We start from the raw sequence: 24,910 nt of genomic DNA on the forward strand, positions 1-24,910 counted from the left end.
TTAATGGTGTACGATGGCATTCGGTTTAATTGCCTGTGGTTCAAAATAGCATCAGTAACACAACATATGCTTTGAATCAAGACACTCCTGTTTGCACTGTATTTTCATCTGTGCCATCAATAATCACGTGCACATATGTGTATCTTACATGTAGACAGCTAATTCTAAGCAGGGATTTCTTTTAACGAAGTTGCACAAGACTAACATTAAACACGCTGTTTGAACGATGGTGGTTAAAGGCAGGAATCTTCTACACATTAAGCATAGGTGACCGTTGTTAATTGAAAATAAACTCACGGTTAGTTAAGCAATGTACACTGACACTGAGTTTCTTTCTGCTATAGTGACCTTCTGGCAGAATTAATGTATGAATACCAAATCATGCACCAGCGTCCCCAAATCCCCCAAAACTAATTCAGAAAAAAAAAAAAAAAAAACCACTTGCATGGTTTACAGAAAAATACAAAATGCCTGATCTTTTCTCTTGAAAATGTTTGAACTAATCATATATAAATCTGCTCTTATGTTATAGCACAAAAACCCCAATATAAATCTGTATCTGTATTAAAGCACTTGAAAAGATAAATCGTATTGGTCAAGGGGTGACATAGCGCATTGCAAATAACAAAAAAATCTTGATTTATAGGGTGGGAGGTGTTAAAGAGCACATACAAAAAGAGGAGAAGGACCAGTGGGATTGCTAAGGCCTGAATACTTCCAGAGCAGCGTGCCAGTCGTCTTTATGATGCCAGTCAGTGTGATAGTGAGCCTCAGGGATTACTCCAGACAGACAGCTCAGTAAGACAACTGATTCAATAGTAGTGAGAAGAGAGAAAATGTTTAATTCAGCCATATTTAGTATTCAAGGGATGGACAGCCATACAAGAGTTCACCTTGAGGGGTCATCAGGAGAGAAAGTCCAGAATCCCAAAGAGCTGCCAGGCCAAGTTTCCACATAGCACTTGGAAACACAACTGATTGTGTTTTTAATTGCTTTGATTATCGAGTTTACTTTGGCTGAATTGAAAATGGTAATGCAACACACAGCAAATTAGAAGACTGATATGCTGTGAAAAGAAGTTCTGTTGTGCAGCTCTTGTGACATTGTGATGGTTTCAACAACAAAATCAGTGCTGAACTTCAAGTGTTTGATAGATGAATATGTTCCTCATATATTCAATTAACAGCATTATGGAGTATCTTACAAAAATGAAGTGAAAAACTGTGCACATGATTGGCTGCGTTAGGAGGTTATATTTCATTATAAAAATAATTAACTGCTTAAGTCACAGCATTTATTAGATCACAGCACAACTAATGCTCCAAAATAACTTGTGGAGGGCTAGAGTACGACTGTGCTACATCTAAGCAAGACATGTTATGATTAATGCTTATCCAGAAGAGGTCTGTACAGTTTTAACTGTGGATTATTTGTATTATTTGCAATAATCTCAAAGAACAATAAATATTGTTCATGTTAGGTAGAAAATAATGTCAGATGAAGCTATGGTGGAGTAGAAGAATTCTAGTTGGGAAGATTTGAAGATTTCTAGTTGGGAAATTCATCATAATACTATCACAACCTTCTGTTCAGTGTTTGCAGCTTTAAGTAATTCAAAACAATACTATTTATATTAGCTTGGCTCTGTGAAAGAGTGCCAGCTATAGAGACATGATGAAATCCCTGTGTTGAAATACCTCACTGTGACGTTCAAAACTAATTCAATTATATGCATCACCAGTTCAATAGACCTACAGAATTGGGTTATTGTCTGAAATGATGGAAAAAAAGGAAAATACCAGTAAATCATGTGTGAAGTTTAAAGTAAAAATGATTTTTGCAAAGAGTTGCCAGAATGGGCTGCAAGAAGGAAGGATAGGATTTCTGCAGTCATTTGCCAAGTTATTTCCTCTGCCATCTCAGAGGCAGTCCTATAGTGGGGAGATAATATGGGGATAAAACTTTACATCCACTTAGTTAAGATTTAGAGTATACAAACATGTAATAAATGGTTTATAACACTAAAATGTTGTTGTAACAGATATTTTAACAAGTGTTTATTAATGTACAGAACTTCAGCAATTCCTCCTGTGGGGACACATTCTCTTCCATTGTCTCTTTACATTAAAGCCTCCACCTATAGGTGTCCATTGTTATACACTTAAATCTGCTTACTGCTACGTTATGGTGTGTTTTAAACCATTTATTAAATGTTCCTGTTCTGCTTCAAAATGCTGCTTCGGGTCCAGTAGGTCAAACAACAGACGAGGTTCAAAAACAGCAGCATGGAAACTCTTTTAAGTCTAAGCCGTGCAGACTGCATCTATAGCTGCCATCAGTCATAAAGAAGCACCATGCATCATACACTGCTCTAGAGGAGGAAACGTTCAAAAAATGTACAGTATTTTTTACAGATTATATAGGCTGACTCATTAAATGAAGGCTACGTGATCGATAGCTCATTGCATCAAACATGCAGCGTGAATACATCTGTGGAAAGTCAATGATGAGAAACCATGATGAGAACCAGGACATCCCAGAAATAATGTAAGGGGGGCAAAGTCTCCAACAGCAAAGTTAATTGTTTCAGAAGCTGATGTGCTTTTTTCCCTCAGTCTGCCATGGTCCAACCTCAACTGGACTGTTAATCTGTCAGTAAGTCAGGATGGAGAATACAGAAGCTGCAGGTCAGTGACCATAACAAAGAAGATCATATAGCTACTAAGGAGTGGTCACTTGACCTGTTATGGTGTTATTGACCTTTATTGATCAGAGGTAGTGTTGATGACTTGCACCATGGCTGTAGCTGCAGTGCAGGTCAATAACACTGTTCCATTGAGCAGTATACCGCAACAAACATGTTTACTATCTTTACATCTGGCAGGTAGATATCAGCAGTGAAGCTCTGATGTCTTTGACTGGGGTATGTCAGCATTTAGCTATTCATACTCACACCTCACGGCAGAGATCCATCATGGCTTTAGTTAAAACTACAGCCATTTGTGGCGATGTCAAGATCATTTACTGGAACATCATAAGTGCCACTCATTAGTTCACTTAGCCAAGCACTGAAGGAAGAGGACATTCACAGCGTGCAACAGTAAGAAAAAGAGCACCAGAAGGTTTTAGTGAGTCGTAAGTCAAACAGTCCTCAACACACTTCAAGTCAATCTTTAGGACTGTCCTCTGCTGTTCGGTATGTATACTGTTAAACACTTATGGCAGTGAGGAACTAAAGAGACTCGGTGAAAGAATGAAAGAGAAAATCAATGAAGCATCTTCAAAGTCATATGCGCTTGGAATGCAGCAACTTAAATGTGGAGAAAAACCAAATCCTTTATTGAAAAAACCTTTACAACTGATTTTTTATTTTTTTTTTTTTAACAAAAGTTGGCAGTTCATACTCCATTGGTCATTGCTTTATCAAAGCTATTAAGAAATGAAACAAATTGGTACAGTAAATCACGACAGATGATGTTTAAGTTTAGAAAAGACACATTCTTCAAGATTGGTGTCAGCTCAGTCGATGGCATATCGAGTGATGTCCAGCTAATCCAAACACTACACAGATGAGTCCCGCGATGCTCAGCAGTATTAAGGCAGAAATACTGATTGACTGAGAAGCTTTGCGCATTTTTAATCCAGTAATGAATACATCTAAATATTAACTAAATTATTTGATTCATTTGTGCGTTAAGGTGTTGCTTTATGAACACTTAGTGCTCGTGTTTGATGTATTTTTGTTTAATTTTTAATTTTTAAGGAATTCCCTGAAATACTGACTGGTTGTTCTGTAGCCTTACTTCAGTGACGAATCTGTCCACAGCGAAGACGGTGATCAAGTTAGAAGTAAAAATAAACTAAAGCCAGTTTGCATCAATCCTGGCTGTTTAGAGGCGGGACCTCTGTTTAGTCATCGCCATACACAGTGCTGTTATGATGAAGGTATCAACCGACTCATTCAGAGTCTAAATGAACAAGGGATAATAGACCCACAAACACAGAAGGAGGAGGCGGAAGAGGCTGCTCATCCTGATTTAGAGTACTCAAGTCCTGAGGGACAAGCTGGAGCTGCACCTGGGGGTCGAGCTCCCCGCGATAAAGACAGATTCCTCTGATGAGTCCTCTGAAGAGGCAGGTTAGAAATCTGTCTGGAGTCTGTATCTGACAGCAAAGCGAGAACCGGTAACATCAGGAGGGGCAGGAAAGAACAGCACCAGCACCAGGACCACCAGCGGACAAAAGAGGGACAGGGACTCAAATCAGGAAGAGCAGCCTCGCCTCGTGGCTGTCTCTAGATCTCCAATCAGTTCACAGTTCTTGGATATGTGCTTTACAAGGCTACAGCGTCGTTAAAAAGATGCACAAATAGGACAACGTAGAGGACTGTTGTACAGCTTTTACAAAGAAATGTCTCGCTGTTGTTCATGTCCTCCTGTTGTGAAATGGACGAGGTCACAGATTCTCCTCTGAAAATTTTTAGGACATTTTCATCCGTATTATTGATTCATGAAAATTAAATATTTTCAGAGCGAGAATAATATTCATATTTGATCCAAATAAGAGTTGAAATTGTTTTTGGCCAAATCACTGCTTAAATTTTCGTGACACAGCTCTTAAACTTATAAACATCCAGAAATAGCAGGTCACATCTATGGATGTCATACATTCCAACTCTGATTATAGAATGCCATCTGCTGGGCAATGCAGACCAAACACATCTGGAAGTAAATTCACTCCAATAACTACTGAACATTTGTCTTTGGCTTCATCTTCAAGCGGCCTTGTAAATTCTTTAAATCATATAACTCTACGTTGACCTGGACTACACTAAGTCGTCTAACACAGATCTAGTGCCACAGTCCTGGTGAAAAGGCGATACCAAAAGTACAATATGCTGATTTTCAGTAGAATCATCATTTAATTTTAACGTCTGAACTCTGGTGTCTTAAAATGTGATCCATGTTCAATAAGAGCATGTTTTAATTGCCAGAATGTAATCCACAATTATGCACAATTTATCTAAAAACTAATCACTCAAAGAAAATTGGAGAGAGACTTTCCACGGTTGTGTTATCTATAATTCATAAGAGGAAAATCAACAGATTTCATAAACAGATATCTCGCATGTTGTTGACTATGTTGTCCAATTATTAATGTGGTATCAGACCTGAAAATCCTATAATAGCCTGGTAGTAATACACAGTGGTGCCATCTGAGGAAAGAACCACCTAGGGCAAGGTGTGATCTGCGGCACATGCAGGAGTATTAAAATTGCAAATACAACTGAGGTCCTTGAGAAAACTCTAAGAAAAACATCGTTTTAGTGCTTCGTTTTGAAATATATGCCCATTAGCTAAAACGTGTGAGGACTCTGTTTCTCAAATTGCAGAAATGTTCTTTCTGCCTTTTATTCTAGTGAAGGTCTTAAAAAAGTGGTTCATTTACTTCAGTTTGTCAGACACTTGACCATATGCTCACAATACTTTTGTGGGCTTGCACGTGAGACAAAGCGAAAAACAATGTTGAATGCATTTACATTTTTAAGTAAACACTTATGAAGTGACTTCAATGACAAGGCACCAGCTCCCTTATGTATATTTATTCTCTAGGCCTGACCACTACCTCCCTTCAATGCCAAAATATATCTGAAAGATGTCACAACAGCCTTTTTCATTTAAAAACTGGTAGAGCTGCCCAAGGTCCATGTGATTACCTCTGTTCCCATGGGGGTCAAACATTGCCTCTTCAAAGCCTGTGAATTTGCGCAGGGAGTCTATGCTTTGAACAGTCTGGCTGTCCTCAACCTCACGATCAAGGGGAATATCCTCTCTATGTCGAATCATGATCTTCTTCCATGTCAGAACCTTGACTCTGTGAAATGGGAAAAAGTTTGGAAAATAATAAACCTGGCACCTCAGCAGGCTTCTGGCTGTGACATCAGCTGCTAAAAATAACAACACTTAAGATACCTGGACCAGAACTCCTCGCAGGCAGGCTGAGGCCCTTCCACACACACAATACCAGGCTTCCCAGGCATGCTAAATCCTGACAGGCCCAGCTCCTTGGACCACTCCAAGATGTTCTTCCTCTTCACCTTGTTGTAGATGTGGTGGCTGTAAATCCACAGTCGGCTGAACACTTCCTGTGGCCACGGAGAGGCAGACTCTTTCTTTGGAGCCGGTGCTGCTGATAAGCTTTTATTAATGAAGAGCTGCAGGTTGTCTTTCACCCAGTCCACAGCGGAGAGCACACACACTTCCCCCTGGCAGTTTTCCATGAGGTATGCGTTGAGATCTGTGTGGAGCTGTGTCTGCTGGGCCCTGTTCAGACCAGTACACCTAGGGCACGAATAAAACATGCTGTAAGATGGATTCAGAGAAGATTCAAGGCCTTTGGAACTGGAAGTTTTCATCCTTGGAAGCAAAAACTTCTAGTTGAAATCCTGAAGAAGCTTATTTGCACTATGACATTGCACAAAATAACCATAACAGATCTTCGGGAGGTTGATCAATATGAATGACTTCAGCCAATACAATATTTTCTAGAGGAAAATTACAAGGTGTGTTATTTCTTTACTGCTGCTGCAGTATTTTGCATTGTGGTAAGCATATAATCTCTTCGCTGCTACATCTACTATAAGTTTACTTATCTGTATTATGAAAACTAGATTTAATGGTTTGTGTCAGATACAGGCCTCTTAACTTAGGTAGACAGGAGGATAAACCAGAAACTGTTCAATATATCACTCAAGCTGCAATTCCCACTGCTCATCAGCAGACGTACAGCAAGTTGCATGCTGGCTCTATTCATCCATAAGATTTCTTATTTTCCAACAACAGTAGAAAATCACTTCTTACATTCTGCCACTGCCACATAACTTGTTTTCATCTGTATCATTTGTCTGCTGCTCATCATTAGACCACACCAGCTACACTGTCGTTCTTGGCCTCTTTTCTGGCTCTTTGCAGCTCAGGCCCCTGCTTCCTGCTGCAGGGTGCATGGGATGAAATGTTGAAATGTGCATGCTTGAGTTATCAATGTCTGCTTTACATGGAAATTTGAAGGAAATGTTACAGTACTGTGAGCTCTCAAATTGCAGGAGATGCTTAGACATTTCATTACCGGATGCTATTAACACATGACCCTTAAAATGGAATATTTCTATTGGGACAGCCTGCAATCACAACACAGACGAATCCCTACACTGAGTGTGTGTAAATCTTTATATCCAGTCGGTGGTCTCTATTGGCCTCCCTAACATTGGATTATATGATCATACTGTGCTGCAGTTTTGCAACATTGCTTTCCAGAATAAAAATTATGTGCACAGTTCATAATTATTATAAACTAAGTAATTTACTTATGTAAGGTCTTGTTTCGCACATGTTGAGTTTATCACCTTCAGTACACATCAAAAATGGATAATGGCTTACCTGACTGTTATCTCTGGTAAGACACTGGGATATTCGGATGGATAAGCACAGGATAAAATGACATCCGTCTGAGTGGAGCAACAAGAAAAGACGGGACAAATAATTGATTTAGGACATACTTAAAAATCACAATGACACATCTTGACAACCAGTTGTTCGGTTACCCTCTCCATGAATGAACTGTCCAGCTTCTGTTTGATGAGAAACTGAGGTCTGGAAGGTGGAGGTCTGTCTGTTGAATCTGAGCACTCCACATAGTCCCTGAGCTCAGCGAGTGCCAGCTGGTCTGTCATCTCCAGCTCTTCCTGGGTGGGAAACATGCTTGTCAGCAGCTCTATCTCTGCAAGCTGAGACTCTGCCCACTCCAAGTAAGACATGCTGGTAAAGGCAAATGCTCTTCGGGAGTATTACACGTAAGCAATCCCTGTTATAAACCGCTCTCTGTCTCCACATTCAAGGATATTGACGCTTTAAGTTAACGTTACGCCACATGACATTTACAAATCGGCTAACGATTGACATACTGTTCGTTTACCAGCTACTAAAATGTAACTCGCTTTAAATCTTTCTAAACGCGTCACCTTATCTGGATACATTCAAAGAAGCTATACAGAATGAGCTGAAAAGGCAGCACACCCGCATGTCTGAGGTAAATGCGCCGCTGGTGTAGTACTCCAGCTTGTCGAGCTTTGTTTCAACTCGGACCGTTTTAAGAGACGCACACAGGAAACACACGTACCGACCAACAGAAACAGCGACACCGCCGTATTCTGTTCCTCTGTTGTCTCCATGTGTCAGCTGGGATTTCTCTGCCAAATCAGCGTAGAGATTTTTTTTTTATTATTTTGTTTTATTTGAAACTTTGTAGGACCCTTTTCTTACATAAAGTCTAACATTGTACTGCTGCAGTTAGTTAACAAAGTGAATTATGTTTGAATTTGTGAATTCATCCACACCAAGTAAACGAAACTGAAAACTGAAGATAAGAAATTAGGCTCTTTGTGACAGTAAGTTGATTGGACCACGAGGAAGGTCATAGTTAAATGTTACGTTACTGATTTGCTTCTGGCACTGACTGAACTGCCACTGACTGTACTGGTACTGCGTTGTGTTAAAGCAGCATTTAACCTCATGTAGCTATTAGCCGAAGCTAACGTTACTTCAGACTACTTTTAAGTCTGATTTCCATTCATCTGTACCTGTGCTTAATGTTAGGTGGAAATGGGAAAGAAAAGGGGGAAGGACAAGAGCTCCAGAGAGGATGAAGAAATTGACCTAACAGGTAAAGAATATATCATTATCTTCATGGCATATGACAACATGTGGAAGGCCACTTTGTGTTTTATTTCAATTTTTTTTTTATTCCTATAGGTCCATCCTGCAGACACATAAAGAAAGGAACAGACCAAACTCTTCTAAAGAAACTGAATTCTGATTGTACGAGGTGTCAGGATTGTAAGCATGAAGAAAATAAAGAAAAGATCAGCACCAGTCTGCAGCAGGACCCTGAAGTGGAGCAACAAACAGCAGGGGTGTGGATGTGCTTGAAATGCGGCCATAGAGTGAGTTGAATCAAACCTTTTATCAGGTTTTGACAGTGGATGAAGTGACGTTTCGCTAAATGACCGTATTCATCTTTTCTAAAAGGGATGTGGACGAAACTCTGAAAACCAGCACGCCATCAAACATTATGAGACTCCACGGTCAGATCCACATTGCCTGGTCATTAGTTTGGACAGCTGGAGTGTGTGGTGAGTACGTTGCTGTGGTGTGCTAATTATTTAGACCTAAGTTGTGTTTGAAATGAGAAGTAATTTTTCCTTTTATGTTGCCTAACTTCCAGGTGTTACATATGTGATGATGAGGTCCAGTACTCCAGAACTGGACATTTGGCTCAGCTGGTGAACAACCTAATAAAACAAACCTCTGCAGAGTCAATAAAGAGGCCGCAGAAAAGTAGGTCCCATTGGAAAGTTAACTGTGTCTATATATAGAGAGAGATTTTTTTTTTTTTTTAAGTTAAACTCTATTACTGGAATTGCATGTCTTTATAACCATGCTCTGTTTGGTTTTGTAGGAGTGAAGGAGGAAGACGGCTTGCTGGAAGTTGAGCAGAAGACAGATTCTGCAAACACAGAGGAAAGTGAGGATAAGGAGAACAAAGAAAACAAGGACCGGCAAAAGAAAAATGGCAAAAAAGAGAGTGTTGGAAAGTCACAAAAGTCTGGCACATCTGAAGACATTGGTGGTATTTCAGTCAAAGGGCTGAGCAACCTTGGAAACACGTGTTTCTTTAATGCAGTTATTCAGGTAGGATTGTGCTTTATAGGACTCTAGTCTTGAGTTAAAATGACAGCTGTCCCGAATCCTGAAGTTTCTATTAATTGTTGTCATTGTCTTTTTCAGAATCTCTCTCAAACACAGCTCTTAAGACAGACTCTCAGCAAAGTGACAGAAGAGAAAATGAGTCTTGACATTCGACCTGTTGCCTCATCAGATCTGGTGTGTTGCCATTATTCTTAAAATGTTTGCTTTTAACTGTAAGGTGATAGATGTATCCTGCCTAAAATGCACTGTTTATTTCTTAAAAACATGTTTTTATTATGATTGCAGGAGCCTATTGGAGTGCAGTTGGAGCAGCCCGGATCTCTTACTTTGGCTATGTGTCAACTACTGAATGAGATCCAGGTTTCCACGAAGGGTGTGGTAACACCACGGGAGTTATTCTCACAAGTTTGTAAGAAGTGAGTGTGACTACAAGTTCAGTTGAAACTGAGCCTAAAGATGTGTTCAAAATGTACTCCTACCATCACTGCATTGAGATTTTTTCATTGTCTCCTTTCTGCAGGGCTGCCAGGTTCAAAGGATTCCAGCAGCAAGATAGCCAGGAGCTGCTGCGCTATCTTCTGGATGGGATGCGAGCTGAGGAGATCAAAGTATGCATTCAGTGTTAGGCAAATCTCTCTGAATACAGTATATCCCAGTGGTGAAGGATTTACACTTGAAAAGGACACTCTACCCCTGCAAGTGGCAAATGTGGCATGGCAGTACATTGTATTGACATCAGAACAGCCAGCTGATTTACAGTTTAGTCCACCATGCACTGAGAGTAGATTTCTTATTTCAGTTCCATTGGCAGCAAGTCATTCAGACTTTAAATTTAGTCACAAATTGAGGACATGTTATGTGTGAAATGCAAAGAATCATGGCTAAATAGCTTCCCCCCCTCTCTCATTTAATGACCTTAGAGATTTTGCTTTCCCAGAAACCTACTTTGATAGGTTGGTTAATTTTCATAGAGCAAAAGTTTTAGAAGAACGTAATAAGAGTGTTAAGAGGCTGAAATGATTGAGATTCTGTGAAAGTGTTGTATATTTTATATCTGCAAGATCTCCTCCTCTGGTTTATCAAAATGTTATTTTTATCACCCACAATTAATTAATGAATGTGTTTGTCTGTACAGAGAGTAAGCTCAGGGATCATGGAGGCATTGAAAGAATCCAGAAAAAGCACAGATGGAGAACAGCTGAAAACACTAGTTAAAGGTAAGTAAACCGACTATAAATGAAATATCTTGTAGTCAGTGTTAAGTGAGCAAAAGAAAAAGTTGCATCATACTGTAGCATACTTGGCACAGCTATTAGTGGCCATCTGACAATGAGGTTCTGATTTCAGAGTACGAGAAAAATGGATTTCCAAAAAACTTTGTTGACTACATTTTTGGAGGGGAAATGACCAGCACTATAATGTGCCAGCAGTGTAAAACGGTATGTGCTGTTGTCAGACATTTAAGATAATCTGTCAGTTTCATGTTCATGTCAAGGTAAATGGCCTCTGCTTTGCACTTACAGGTGTCTGTAGTCACAGAGATGTTTTTGGATCTTTCCCTTCCTGTTGCTGATGAGGTAAAACTCTTATTAGTGTATTTTTGTTTTGTTACTTGTTCAATTCATTTCAGTTCAGTTCAATTCAATTCAATTCAATTCATTGGGACATCATTTGTTCATGTTTTATTTGTGTTACATGCATGTGCCCTCTTGTAACCACCTCTTACAGGCATACAGAAAGAAGAACCAGAAAAAAGGAGTTCGTAACACCAGTGAGTCGAGCCAGGATGGCAGAAACAGTCCTGCTCTGACCAACGGAAACGATGACATTCCCTCCATGGCTGGCAGCAAGTACCAGCAGAAAAAAGCAAAAAAGCAGGCAAAGAAACAAGCAAAGGTGAACTGACTGTACCTTCACCTTTACCTTAATTCACCTTTTTGATGGATGGGTGTTTAATCATTGTGCAGAATAAATGAAATAGTCTGTTTTGTTTACTGGTCTTGGCCTACAGCATCAAAAGAGGCAGCAGAAGCTTGAGGGCAGAGTCACTTTGGACAGTCTCACATCTCCAAGCCACACAGAGAGTCAGCAGGTGGATCTTACTGCAGATGCAAAGGATGGTGAAAATGCCGACAGTGAAATGCCTGAAGAAGCCTCACTGAGTGAAGGAAATCCTGCACAAATAAGTGTGTCTGAACAGAACCTGAAGAATCTTGACGCACTCCAGGATATGAAGGAGAAAGAGGACGAGGATTCAGTGATTGACTGCGACTCATCTGCCACGTCATCGGTCAGCAACCGTTTTACCGTCTTGTCAGGGGAGCAGCATTCAAAGGACAGCATCAGAGACGATGACAAAGCATCTGACGTGGATGAGGAAGGAGAAGAAGACACACAGCTGGTGAGTGAAATGGAGAAAGTAACCCTGGAAGACGCCTTCATAGAAGACCCTGATGCTGTGAATCAAGTCATGGAGAGTGAAGATGAGCCACTGGAGGCTAAAGAGTACACTGTAGTGAATCAGGACCCAGAGCTGGCCTTCCACACCCTGGCAAACAGGACGGCCCCTGAGAAACAGGAGTGTTCAGTGCAGTCATGCCTTTTCCAGTTCACAGAAGTGGAAACCCTGACGCAGAACAACAGCCTGCTTTGTGTCACCTGCACTAAACGGCAGCCAAACAAAGACCAAGCTGGAGGTATGGGGGAAGTTCTCTCCATCATCATATTTGACCTATTGTTGATAAGCTTTTGTTCTTGAATTGTACAGCCTCAACATGTGCATCTACATTGTGCAGTACAGCGTTATAAATCCAGTAATTTTATCAAGGCAAGAAGCCAATTAAATTGTATATCTCTGGTTGTTTTTCTCATGTTTTGCTGCTTCTTTTCCACTAAGCAACTCTTTTTTTTTATCTGAGGATCAATTAAGTACATCATCTTTACTTGTGCTTCCTTTAGGATCCAAGAAGAATATCTACACTGATGCCTTGAAGCAAATGCTGATTTCCTCTCCCCCACCAGTGCTTACCCTTCATTTGAAGAGATTTCAACAGGTAAAACAGTAGAAGAAAATGTGTGTTTTCACACTTCTGATCCAGCTGACTGTCAGCTAAGCTGTTTTCACAGCTGTGAAGCAGCTATTTAAAGAGTACGACATGCTGTTTTGTTTTATGCCTTTTGTAAGGCAATGAAACACTTGTTTTAATGGAATTTAAATTAGATCGCTTTTCTTTTTTTCCTCTAGAATGGATACAGTATTTGTAAAGTGAACAGACATGTGCAGTTCCCCCTGATACTGGATCTAGCCCCCTATTGTGGGGTTAAATGCAAGGTAAATATTAGGATTAAATTCTTTTATTGAATATCATTAATCATATGGGCTTATTTATGAATGTATAATATTTTGTTGTAGCCTGAGCACTAATAAAAAGGTGTCTCCAAACAGAACATGACAGAGGGAGATACTCAGATTCTGTACAGTTTGTACGGTATTGTAGAGCACAGTGGAACAATGAGGTCGGGTCATTACACAGCCTATGTGAAAATACGACCTGAGTGCCCTAAATCCTCATCCAACGGACTTGCAGCAGAAGGTAGGTGTACTCAGGCTTGACAGTCAATAAATTATAAACTTGGTATTAATATTTTAAGTGTCTCCACTAAATCATTACTTCCCTTCAGGAGATACAGGGCCACCCAGAGGATCCTGGTTCCATATCAGCGACACAAGCGTTCAGCCTGTGAGCGAGAGTAAAGTCCAGAGTTGCCAAGCCTACCTCCTCTTCTATGAAAGAATCCTGTAATCAAGCCATCCTCACTACTCAGGAAATCCAAACAACAAACCAACCTGCTGCTGCTTCAGCTTCAACGAGTTGACCAACCTTGGCCCATTTTGACATTGACTCAGACTGGGCTGTGATGAAATTATATTGCTTCTACAGAAGGGACATTTTGACAGTGTTGGCATTTTCACCACGGTGCTGTCACACTTTCAAGTATTAAACAGAACAGCTGTGTGTTTCTCACACTCATTTGAAAATGGCAAGGTGTGAAAATGGAGAGTCAAGGTGGACATTGAACAGATTGTGATATTGGATTTGTATATATAACAAAAATAATTCCAGGATAAATTAAAGTTGTGGAAAAGTAATTTGTAAAAACTATTTATGTCTATTTTTATCAATATCATGTAATGAAATTCTTCAGAATTAGCAAAGTTTCTCCTGTCATGTGTGCTGGCTTTCTGACTCTCACTGAGCATGCGCAGTAAGTGCTAGCAGTTCGTCACATGACGAAAGGAAAGTCACGCTCCGGATGGCCAGAACCGTCTACACAAAACTTACCAATGGCAGTGTTATCAAGCTGACATAGCAGGTCAGTGAACATTTGGCCTTTTAAAATGAATATTTAAAAGAAAAGCTAATGTTTCTGAATGTCGTAGATTGTGGCAAACAGCAGATCGACATGTTCGCTCGCAACAGTAATAGCTAACGTTAACCGTCTGGCCTAGCTTAAAGCTTTTCCGTATGGACAACATCGACCATTAATGTTACGTTAATATCTTAATAAAATGTTATCAGCCTTTAGTACCGTGACGTCTTTGGCTTGAATTAAGATGTTTCTCTTTCACTTACGCCTCTCCGCCAGGCCCAGTTGGGTAACTTGGCTTAACATGAATCAGCATATTAAACTTGCCCCCCCCCTCCCCAAGTTAAAGAGCTTCTACCAGATCAGCAATAAACTGGCATTTAACTGTGAGCTGGCCAATAAAATGTTGTCAGTCAGCTGACTAGTTAATCCTTCATCCTACTCAGTAACTTAGTGTTAACATAAATTACTTAACTAAACATATGTCTGTCTTACGTGAAGTCAGACAGAAGCAATGGAGCATGCTGTACCTGAAGCGGGATGATCAACAGTAATCACCTGTAATAATAATCAGTGACAAAGTTCCAATATATAATGTAGCCAACTATTATCTTATCAATAACTTACTTAAGTGAGAAGATACAGTCAGAATTTTTGCATAAGGATAGGTCATCTGACTGTCCTGTGGCTTTATCTGCTGCTCATAACAATAATATCACTTAAGTAGCTTAAAGTTCCTGAGGTGAAAAGACAGTAAAAGAAGTACATTTGCAGTAGATTTACTTGACCATTAACTCCCGTTTTGTATGCTTTGAGGTATTTCAATAATGAACCATCTCAGGTGACTTATTTGAAATGTTCCTCTAGACCTCAAGGGTCAATATAAAAATGTGCTTGGTGGCCGCATGTGATTGTGTTACATAGCAGTGCAGTGTTGTACGTCCTGCTAAAGACAGACTCCACTAAGGCTGTAACGAATGATCACTTCATTATTGATTTATCTGTGGATTATTGTATCAGTCATTTGGTTCCGAAAATCTGTAAAACATGCCCAATGCAAGTCCAAGGTGAGGCCTTCAAATGTCTTGTTTCAACATACCGGCAAGATATTTAGTTTCACTCACTATCATAGAGGAGGGAAGAAAACCAGAAAGCAGGAACGCATGAATTTTTGCCATGTTTGCTTTAAAAATACTTTTCCATCAGTTCATGAGGTTTATTTTGACAAACTGCTTTGTGATCGTGATGCATTTGTGACTCTTTCCTCTTTGACATTATACTTTTTTCCCTCTGTCACACAGGCTGAGCTTGTAAGAACCATGTCGCTCCAAGCTCCTCGCATGTCAGTGTTTACCTTTCAGTCTGCAGTGCACAGCGCCCACGTTCTCCAGTGTCTGAATGACCAGAGGCAGCAGGACATACTGTGCGATGTGACGGTGGTGGTGGAAAACAGGAGTTTTCGGGCCCATTGCTCTGTCTTGGCTTCCTGCAGCGAATATTTTCACAGCAGGGTTACCAGTGTCACCAGACAGAATCCCATCATCACCTTGTCTGATGAGGTTGGTGTCGTGCTGTTCAGCTGAAGGTTTTTTTGGGCAAAAACTGACACTTCAAAATACCTGGTCTGCATGAGTGTGTTGTTAGTTACAGTTATATTACCAAGAAAATAGTAACTGTTATGTGCCACTATTGAAGCTCTGTACTTGAACACACTCATCATGTCACCAGTAAATTTGGATTAATAATGCACTTTTGGTATCCTAAAAGAAGGGAGCTCATCTACAAACGCCCATGTTAATTTTGTGAATGGCTAAAATGTAGCATGACATTTAACAAAGCTGTAGTATTTGTACATGTAGTGTATATGTGGAAGACCAGACACCCAAAAGTTTTTAAACAAAACTAAATTGGGATTTGCAGTGTGAAATGCAGACAGTGCGATTTTTATTTTCCTTCCAGCAGTAGATAACTTTGTGTGGCGTGACTGACAGCTCCTGAAATGTGACTCATGCCCGTGCGCACATTGTTTCCTCCTTGTATACAAAGCCCTTAATAGGCTATTTCCAAGCTACATCGCTAAATCCCTTGTTCATTATTTGCCTTCAAGAACACTGCAGTCATCTGCTGCTGGTTTATTGGAGGTTGCCAGCAACAGCCAAAAGAAATGTGGGGATGCAGCCTTTGTCAGTTGTCCATTAGTCGTCCAAAGCTCTGGAACAAAGAGAAGCCAGCTCGCTAAATATTTTTAATGAAAGCTAAAAACTTGTCTCTTCACATTGGCCTTTAACGAGCTATGACTTCCTGTTATAGAGGCCTGAAACTTTGGTGCTTAGCTTCTTGCTTATGCATTGCTCTAATTCTGTATGTATATATACATGTATATATATGTATATATATATATATACACACACACACACACACACACACATACATATATATACACATATGTATATACATATATATATGTATATACATATGTATATGTATATATGTGTGTGTGTATATACCCACTGAGCTTTATATTGTTGTCTGTCATTACTGTGAGATTTTTTTCCTTTTTAGCTGGTCACCATTCTTATCATTGTTATAATAATTTACAGTGGTGTGAGTTTTATTGTACCTCACCAGTTTGTCGTGTCTCTTTTTCCTGCAGGTGACCGTTGAGGGGTTTGAACCTTTGCTTCAATTTGCCTACACATCGAAGCTGCCATTCACCAAAGAAAATATTCATGCCATTCACCGCAGTGCTGAGTTTTTAGGATTTCATAACTTGGAGTCCGCGTGCTTTGATTTCCTCATTCCAAAGTTTTCTGAAGGCAAAAGAACTTCACAGGAGGTCAGGCATAGAGCTTGTTGTCGGAGCCAGGATCCTAGTGCCAGCTTTGGCTCCAGTGTAGTGAGCAGCCAACCAAAATCATTTGAGTCACACAGCTCAGTGCCTTCAAGTGGTGATGAACGAACTGACTTCCCATCACAGTGTCCTCAGAGCACACAGGGTCAGACGAACAGCGGGGAAGAACACTTCTGTTTGCAGAACTGCGGCCCGCAAATGGCCCCCTTATCTCTGGAGTTATCAGCAAATGGTGTATGCCCCATGCTGTCTTTGCCATGCCCAGAATCTGACAAAGCAGACCACCCCTCTCAGTACTGTGGAAGAGACGTTTTAGAAATAGGAGATGTGTGTAATCAAAGTGAGTTGAGTTTGGCAGACTGTGGCTTACCCTGTGAGCTGTCAGCTCCGGGGGATGCGAATCCGCCAGAACTCATTGAGCCAGCAGGCAGCGATGTTAAACAGACTGTTGAGACGCTTGGTGCTGAAACCAGCTGTAACCCCCGTTCATGTCCACTCAACACATCAGGGGCGGGAGACTGCAGTGAGTTATTAGAGCAGAGTGAGGTTGGCCTTGAACAGAGGATGGCAGGTGATCTCTCAGACCCGACACTAACTGCTCTAAGCCATGAGGAGGGATTTGGGGAGAGGAGCAGCGTTGAGAGGGAGGTGGCTGAACATCTGGCAAAGGGATTTTGGTCTGACCTATGCCCATCTCAGGCTCAACCACTCCCCCTGAATCCCATGGACCAAAACAATCTGGGAAAAGCATCAGACTTTCATTGGCTTAAGCAGCTGGACCTGAGCTCCAGCGTAGCAGACTGTCCCTTCCTCAATGAGCTTGAGAGAGGTGATGACCCAGCTCCACGCAATGACAGCCTGTCCCAGTCAGAGAAGAGCCCCTACATGTCTTCCTCACTCAACTCTGGGGACGACTCAGATCTGGACACAGATGGAGATACTGAGGCCAACAACAAAAGAGCAGCAGAGGTCATTGTGATACACAGCTAATGTTTGGTTATTGATGGTTGGAAATGTTGAGGTAAATAGTCTAACTCCTAAAAACCCTGTGATCTACAGATTCAGCTCCCATTCCCAGTGGAGCAGATCACAGCGCTGAGCCGGAGTGCCTTCCAGCAGCTTCTGAGACATCATAACCTGACCCAGGATCAGTTGGAGTTTGTCCATGATGTCCGCCGACGAAGTAAAAACCGTGTCGCCGCACAGCGCTGTCGAAAAAGGAAACTGGACAGCATACACCAGCTAGAATGTGAAATCAAAAAACTAGTAAGTTGCCTTTATTTTGTCCAGCATTCTCAACATGTTAAACATGATATGATTGAATTTACTGTCTCTCCTGATCTACATGGACTTTGTGACCTTTATTGCCATCTAGTGGTGATCAGTTTGAACTGCAGCAAGGTGGATAGAATGACTTTTATTTTCCTGAACACGTTTCTGGCACAGCCCCAACCTATCTACTAAAAAGGGATTCTTCACAATTCAAAATATTGTAACACAACTTGCTTTTGGTACGAGAAGAAAGCCTTTTAGCATTGTTACATAAAATGTGCTTGCAGTTGTCACAGCTGCTGATAAGAGTTTAGAAATGTACATAGATCAGTAGAGACCAATATGGTAGCCTTTGATGCACAGCTAACCAGCAGGGTCAAATAACTTGGGTGTAGATTCACCTGTAGAAACTGTGTTAAATGCTGTAGATTAACGAAAGAACTGAAACGAAGGGTGAGAAGAATGAACGAAGAAACTGAGACAGGACCATGAAGACTAATGAGTAAATATTGGCTCAGCTCCATTGAGTGACCCTTTACCGTCTCTTCAGTTATGAGTTTTTGTCTTGAAATGAAAAGGAAAAGGACTCGAAGAAGTGAATAAGCCTTACTGTCATTATCTCTCTAGAAAAGTGAGAAAGAACGACTGCTGGACGAACAAACCGAGCTGGAGCAAAACCTGGAGGAGACGCGGCAGAGTCTGTGCGGGTTATGTAAGAGTGTCAGCATCGAGTCTGGCTCTGATCAGGACCATTGGCAGCTTCTTGCCAAGCTCTCCTCACCAGACTTACCCATCTCTTCCACTAGCCTTGTGGGTAAAGATGAGGAGTCCCAGATCACCATTGAAATGGTAAGTTCTTCTTCAGATTGTGACCCAAGAAAGCTGCTGTCAGGCTCAGTTCAAACTGCTGCACCAGAGTCCAGCACACAGACAGAGGAGGCTGGTTCTCCACAGAGCTGCCCTGATCCCGCATCTCTGCTCAGCGCCTGTCTGGACATGAACAATATACTATAATCCTCATTTGGGACAGATATGCCTGTCTTTCACTGAATGACTTTCTGCCTGGTATCAGTATCTAAAAGTGACAGATAAATGTCAGATTTCCTTCACTGTATTTCTAATATGTATTTCACTGTAGTAAACACAGGATCCAGTATTCATTTTGAAATTGCAGACAATTTTCAGGTAATTCCAAAATGTTCCCATTTGTAAATTTGGAGGACGTTTCTTAAATTTTTTTCTCAGGGAAACTCATAACCTGACCTTTATGGCTGAAATAATTCTCGATGCACACCCAACCCCCCTCCTTACGCACACATATACCCACAGCTATGAAAATAAGATACTTCTCTTATTTTAGGCTAAGTTGTCAGTCACTGTAATCTTGACTCATACTGTATTATTCCACCACTATGCTGATTCTTTGATTAAATATGCACAGCACTAACACAACTTTTTACAGTAGATTACAAGCAATTGCTAACATCAGTTCTCAATTATTTGAATGTCAGTGCATAGTTTGAATGAATGTTTGACGAATGGTTCCAGTGTGTCTGAAGTTTTAGAGAGGAACATAAGATTTATGTTACTTGCAAAATACATGCAAAATGTGCCTTATGCAGTAGTATAGCATGAAAACAGAAAGATAAAGGCAGTCTTTGTATAGAATTTTCTTGACTCAAGCACTGTTGCACATTAACCCAGAACCCTTATTGATGGCATTGTCTTACATTTCGGTCTGTCTTCATGTTAAGTATTTCTTATTAAATGCTTTCATGGATTACAGATTTAAATAAAGAACATTTTGGCATTCACTGTTTTATTTCAACTAACACAAAGTAGGAATATTTCCCACTGTGTTGATGCACAGTACCACAGTTTGGCCAGTAGATGGAAGTACAACTCTATTCACCTCACAAGCTCTGCTGACTCTTAATTGAAAGACTAGGACACTATGACAGCTCCTTCTACCTCAGAGCTCGAAGTCACAAAAGTTTTGTAAACTTTGAGCCATAAATTCCAGTAAAAAAACATGTAGATTCTAGCTGATGTAAGACTGTTCAGTCAGCACAGGTGGACACACAACAACACTAAAATGATATTCAGAAAGAAAGTTGGCCCTGAGCTTGAAACGAGGAACATGGATTTATGAGGTCTACAGTAATCCAGAGCGTCATTCAGAAAACTATAGACTGGACTAAATTAGGGTTGAAATTGAATGCAGATTTCGATGAGGCTGATAAATGGCTATGGAAAGAGTGAAGGTACCCAGAGGCTCCACAGACAGGAAACTGGAAAAAGAAAGGTTATACGACTCAACATACTGTAGATTGTGAGATCAGGCCCTCGCAAGCTAAATCTAATCAAAGCATGTTCCAGACTTATAATTGTAAATCAGTGAAAAATAATATACAAAGTTTAATACTCTGCATTTCTTAGATTAAAAATGATTGGGATTTCCATTTCAATAAACTTATTTCTGCAGCCTCACATGTTGCTTTTGTTTTCAAGAAGCAAAGCATGTCATGGAAAGGACTATTTATTCACAACATTCATGTTTAGTAGGCTGCAGATTTGGCAAAAGAGAAGCTTTTCAGTCATTAAATCAGTTCTACACATCACCTGTGCCACCAAAAGAAAAAAAGCCTACACATAAACAAACTAAAAACAAATTAATTGCAATTGTAGCATCATTTGACTACAACAAATGTCAAAAAAGCAGCAGATATTTGTCACTTTTAAATGGCAGAGATCGACACGTCTACATCTGTATTCCTTCATTGCTGCAGACACTTTTGGTACCAATAGGTGGTGTAGGTATGACATTTGTGGTGAGGTGTAGCACAAAGAAGTATGAAGTAAATCAGATATACAAGTAAGAAGAGGTTCTGGAGCCCCCGTTTGACAAAAACACTGCTTTAGCCACTAGCAGGGCACATGTTAGGCTGCTCTCCAAAGACCTCTCAGTGACAGCTGCTGTGAAACAATCTGTATCATCCTCATCAGTTTAAAAAGAATAAAGATAGTCATTCTGATAGCTGTTTCCACATGTCATTTTCACCCTCTCACTTGGATCACAGCAACCTAGTTCTTATGCAGACTATGCATTGTTTTTAGCACATGTAAGTCACCTCAGGTCAAAGCATAAGGTACACAAAGGTAATTACAAACCAGAAAAAAAAGCTGCTTGATCCTGATGCGTACTAGTTCATTATTAGCCACATTCCTCAACTGATGATTATTTTTGATGCTTATTCTTGTAAACAACTAGCTAAAACTGAAGAAGCTACTTTGTCAAGATGTTTTTGTCTTCGGATACGAATCCTCTGCTCCTCTGAGGTTGAGCAGTGCGTCCCTTGTTGTTTTATGTCCTTTCAAATAGCTGCTGGATCACCTGGGGACACTGAAGGAAAAATCAATCGCATTGTTTCCCTCAGAACAATCCTTAAGGTTAAAGCGGTAATGACGCCGCAGCCCTGAGCCGAATAATAAAACTCGTACCTATCTTTGAGAAGTCGGCACACACACGCTGACACACAAAGCTGCGACTCTAAACTCAACAAGTGGTGTTGCATCTAAAAGTCAAAAGGATTAGATGATGATAATGCCACAGAGATAAGATATCATCTCCCTGTGCTGTCGTGACACACTTCTGTAGAAAATCCTCACATCGATACTTGTCAAAACTGGCATCACCTTCAAATACCAAAGCATTATGAATTGGGCCCATTTCTGAAATTCCCTCTCAAAAATTAGGATTCTTCCCCGGTGTTTGTGTCTTTTATGCAGAGTTTGGATTTTGGAGCATTGTAGAGCAGAAAGTAAGATTATCCTCTTTTCCAAGCTACACAGGAAGAGAAACTTGATTTGAGGAGGAAGCAGCTGTGCAGCATGGCAAGGTCAGAGGCCTATAATCCTCGGCCTCATTCATGCGAGATTAAAAACCTGCTCTGAGTTCTGATTAAGAACGCAGGGTTAGAAGATTAAAGACCAGCAAACAAAATGAAAGCAGTTTAAGCCCAATCCTGGAATTCATCAGAATACCAAAACCTTAAACTGTCATTACAACGTGAGATTAATGCAAAGCCCCCTTGAACTCTGTATCTGTCTTCACATATCTTCTGTGTCAGAGCCTATATTTCCTTTTTTTTTTAACCAAAAATCTGGCTGATCTCTGACTTTGTTCTGTCATTTCTCTCCACCTCCCTCGTTTATTTCATTGAAATTATTTTTTTAATCAGAATGAAACTTTGGCAGTTTGAATTGACTGAAGTTACTGTCAATAAAATAACCAGTCTTTTATTTTCATGACTGTATTTATTTTAAAGGTTTATGTATGTCCCTTTTACCTACTTTTCACTGTGATTCCAGTCATTATCCTCTGACAAACAGACCCCACAGTACTTAGGTAGCAAGGATTAGGAAACAGGAGGTGAGGAGGAAAACAAGGATTAGAAATTAAAACATCTGGAAGTTGATTTGCTAAAGCAGAGGATATGTATGCTATGCTAATAAAACTGACATGATTCAGTGTGATGGAGCTGACTGGACTGACTCATTCTTTTGGTGCCACAGATTCAAACATTATCTCGTAGGTCTTGTTAAACAAGCAGGATTACAGGATTGTGGTTGCTAAAATAACTTTTCCATATCCACTTTCATTTTTAGACAAACATGAGTTGTCCAAAAAAAAACAAAAAAAAAAAAACAATCCAATTGTTGGAACATCAGAACAGTATAAACTAAAATCCTTGATATGATGATATTGGTCTTCACCTCTGTAAACACCAGATTATAGGCTGATATGTCGATTAGCCTCTAGATTTCTTCTTATGGACTGCAAGAATACATCATGTTTGATTTAAATAAGAATCGTGGCACTTTAGTGACTTGTGTCATGGACCCCTGAATGCAGAACTGAGGAGTGGACATCCGTATGGTATAAGAGTTTCTCTGGCAGGGGTCAAAATCCTAGAGAAAGACACAATACTTGTATAATGAATTGCAGCATAAGGTCCACGACCTTCTTGCAACACAACATAAATCTTATAAGCTGTTGAGCTACTGTATCCTAACTGATTACATGCTGCAGTCACTATGAACTTCATTTTGGGGGTAGTGCTGAGAGGGGGCTGTATCCCATTGACAGGATTATATAAATGAAGACCATAATACTGTAATCTCCCGGAGAAATGAGAGAAACCAGGGGACATGCCGACCCCAGCTAGCTAGCACCCTGGTCTGCAACTGTCAGATTAACTAACAGCTGGTTGTACAGTGACAGATTACATTTACACTTGTTTTCTTAACAGTCCTGACTGTGTTGCATTTGTAACACTAAAAGCACAAGGAAAAAGTGCCTTTCAGGACAAGATCTGTCAAAGAAGTCATGCGCTATCAGAGAACAACTACTTAACCACTCATGGGGAAATAGTCAGAATTTATCATTGTCAGGAGCTAACTAGAAAAGCAAGAATGATGCCTGCATTCTGCCAAGTACATTGGTTTTTAATTAGCTTCGCTGTTGTGAAAGTCAGATTAAGCAGTCAATTTTTTTCAGCTTAGCAGTGCAGAAAAAATGTTTAAAGAAAGCCATCATTCCTCAAACAGTCTTAAAATGTGGGTTAATCGTGCATTTGATGTGTGCTGGTGTCGACAGAGTACAATGGAAATCATTTTGTAATGTTTGTCTACATTATTAAGTGGCAGCTGGACAGCGAGAATCCGTCTTGTCCAGAATTAACAGTTACATGCTCAGTAGCTGATTCACTTAAGTGCGACATCAGTTACAATCTGTTATCGGTGTCCTTGGTTGTAGTCAAATAATCACCAGGTGACTTGTGCAATTCAGCTGAATCACTTCTGCTGGTGTTTGAAAGTGCGACTCTATGAACAATTTAACATTTTTAGGTTTTTACAAGCATATGGGATTGATCTTTATTAATAAATATATATTAATGAATAGAACAGAATTAAAATTAAATGAATTAAAAACCCATTACTCTAGAGAGGTGCAGTCTGTTCCTCTTCTTAAGGTGTGTTTTGTACAGTGAAGGAACATACTGTGTAATCCTGCCCTGCCCTTTGCTTGGATTTGACATACCCAGGTCCTCCATCACAGCACTGAAAGGAATCAGCTGTAAAAAAGGATAGACATTGGACAAAGTTGTAGAAGCAAAGTGTGGTTAAAAAAAGACAACACTGAAAGGTTGTGGTAAAAATCAAGCATCCATTGGACTGAAAAACACATTCACAGTGGAGTTCCAAATGATTGTAAACTTCTCTGGTCTGATTTTTCTGTTCTACACGCTGGTGGTACCTGAATAGTTCAAGTCTGCACAGTTGAGTCCTGATTTCATGTCAAAATGAAAGCATCTCCTTTTTTTTGTTGTTGTTGTTATTGTTGGTTTTGGGCAAGCACGCTCAGTCAGTCTGAATTAAAATCTTACACTCAAGTGTGTAAGAGCTGTGGCAAGGAACAGTTAAACCTTCATGTTTGAATATTAAAATCTGTTCTCCAGTGATACTAACAAGCCACTGAAAACATCAGTGTCATTATGTGCCTACTGCTCCACTGACGATGAATGCAACACTAACACTGGATTCTCATTAAATATTTGGGCGTTCGCATCCAAATTAGCATCATTTTGAAGC

The 24,910-nt window shown here is 40.2% G+C and overlaps 3 protein-coding genes across 4 annotated transcripts; 2 read left to right on the plus strand and 1 right to left on the minus strand.

Annotated features, from left to right (window-relative positions):
- Positions 1–3,318: 3,318 nt before the first annotated feature.
- rwdd2b (RWD domain containing 2B) lies at positions 3,319–8,148 on the minus strand. Its single transcript, XM_076734486.1, has 4 exons — positions 7,602–8,148; positions 7,438–7,505; positions 5,974–6,342; positions 3,319–5,875 (listed from the first exon to the last, which is right to left on the minus strand). The coding sequence occupies exons 1-4, from the start codon at positions 7,812–7,814 to the stop codon at positions 5,623–5,625; spliced, it is 903 nt and encodes a 300-aa protein (XP_076590601.1). The 5' UTR covers positions 7,815–8,148; the 3' UTR covers positions 3,319–5,622.
- On the plus strand, positions 8,149–13,915 carry usp16 (ubiquitin specific peptidase 16). 2 transcript variants are annotated; one of them, XM_076734490.1, is made up of 18 exons: positions 8,149–8,444; positions 8,653–8,719; positions 8,809–8,999; positions 9,085–9,188; positions 9,281–9,393; positions 9,515–9,747; positions 9,844–9,939; positions 10,051–10,181; positions 10,286–10,373; positions 10,901–10,982; positions 11,113–11,204; positions 11,289–11,342; positions 11,494–11,661; positions 11,777–12,461; positions 12,724–12,818; positions 13,010–13,096; positions 13,211–13,358; positions 13,447–13,915. In XM_076734490.1, exons 2-18 carry the CDS (start codon positions 8,659–8,661, stop codon positions 13,566–13,568), a joined length of 2,550 nt encoding a protein of 849 aa, XP_076590605.1. In that variant the 5' UTR covers positions 8,149–8,444; positions 8,653–8,658; the 3' UTR covers positions 13,569–13,915. The 2 variants fall into 2 exon arrangements, with proteins under 2 accessions (XP_076590605.1, XP_076590606.1); XM_076734491.1 differs by lacking the exon at positions 8,149–8,444 and having other exon boundaries at positions 8,529–8,719.
- A 115-nt stretch (positions 13,916–14,030) lies between these two features.
- LOC143322990 (transcription regulator protein BACH1-like) lies at positions 14,031–20,065 on the plus strand. Its single transcript, XM_076734492.1, has 5 exons — positions 14,031–14,139; positions 15,435–15,692; positions 16,787–17,953; positions 18,044–18,250; positions 18,884–20,065. The coding sequence occupies exons 2-5, from the start codon at positions 15,453–15,455 to the stop codon at positions 19,268–19,270; spliced, it is 2,001 nt and encodes a 666-aa protein (XP_076590607.1). The 5' UTR covers positions 14,031–14,139; positions 15,435–15,452; the 3' UTR covers positions 19,271–20,065.
- Positions 20,066–24,910: the final 4,845 nt, after the last annotated feature.

This window comes from Chaetodon auriga, chromosome 7, assembly GCF_051107435.1.
Source record: "Chaetodon auriga isolate fChaAug3 chromosome 7, fChaAug3.hap1, whole genome shotgun sequence".
Taxonomy (NCBI): Eukaryota; Metazoa; Chordata; class Actinopteri; order Chaetodontiformes; family Chaetodontidae; genus Chaetodon; species Chaetodon auriga.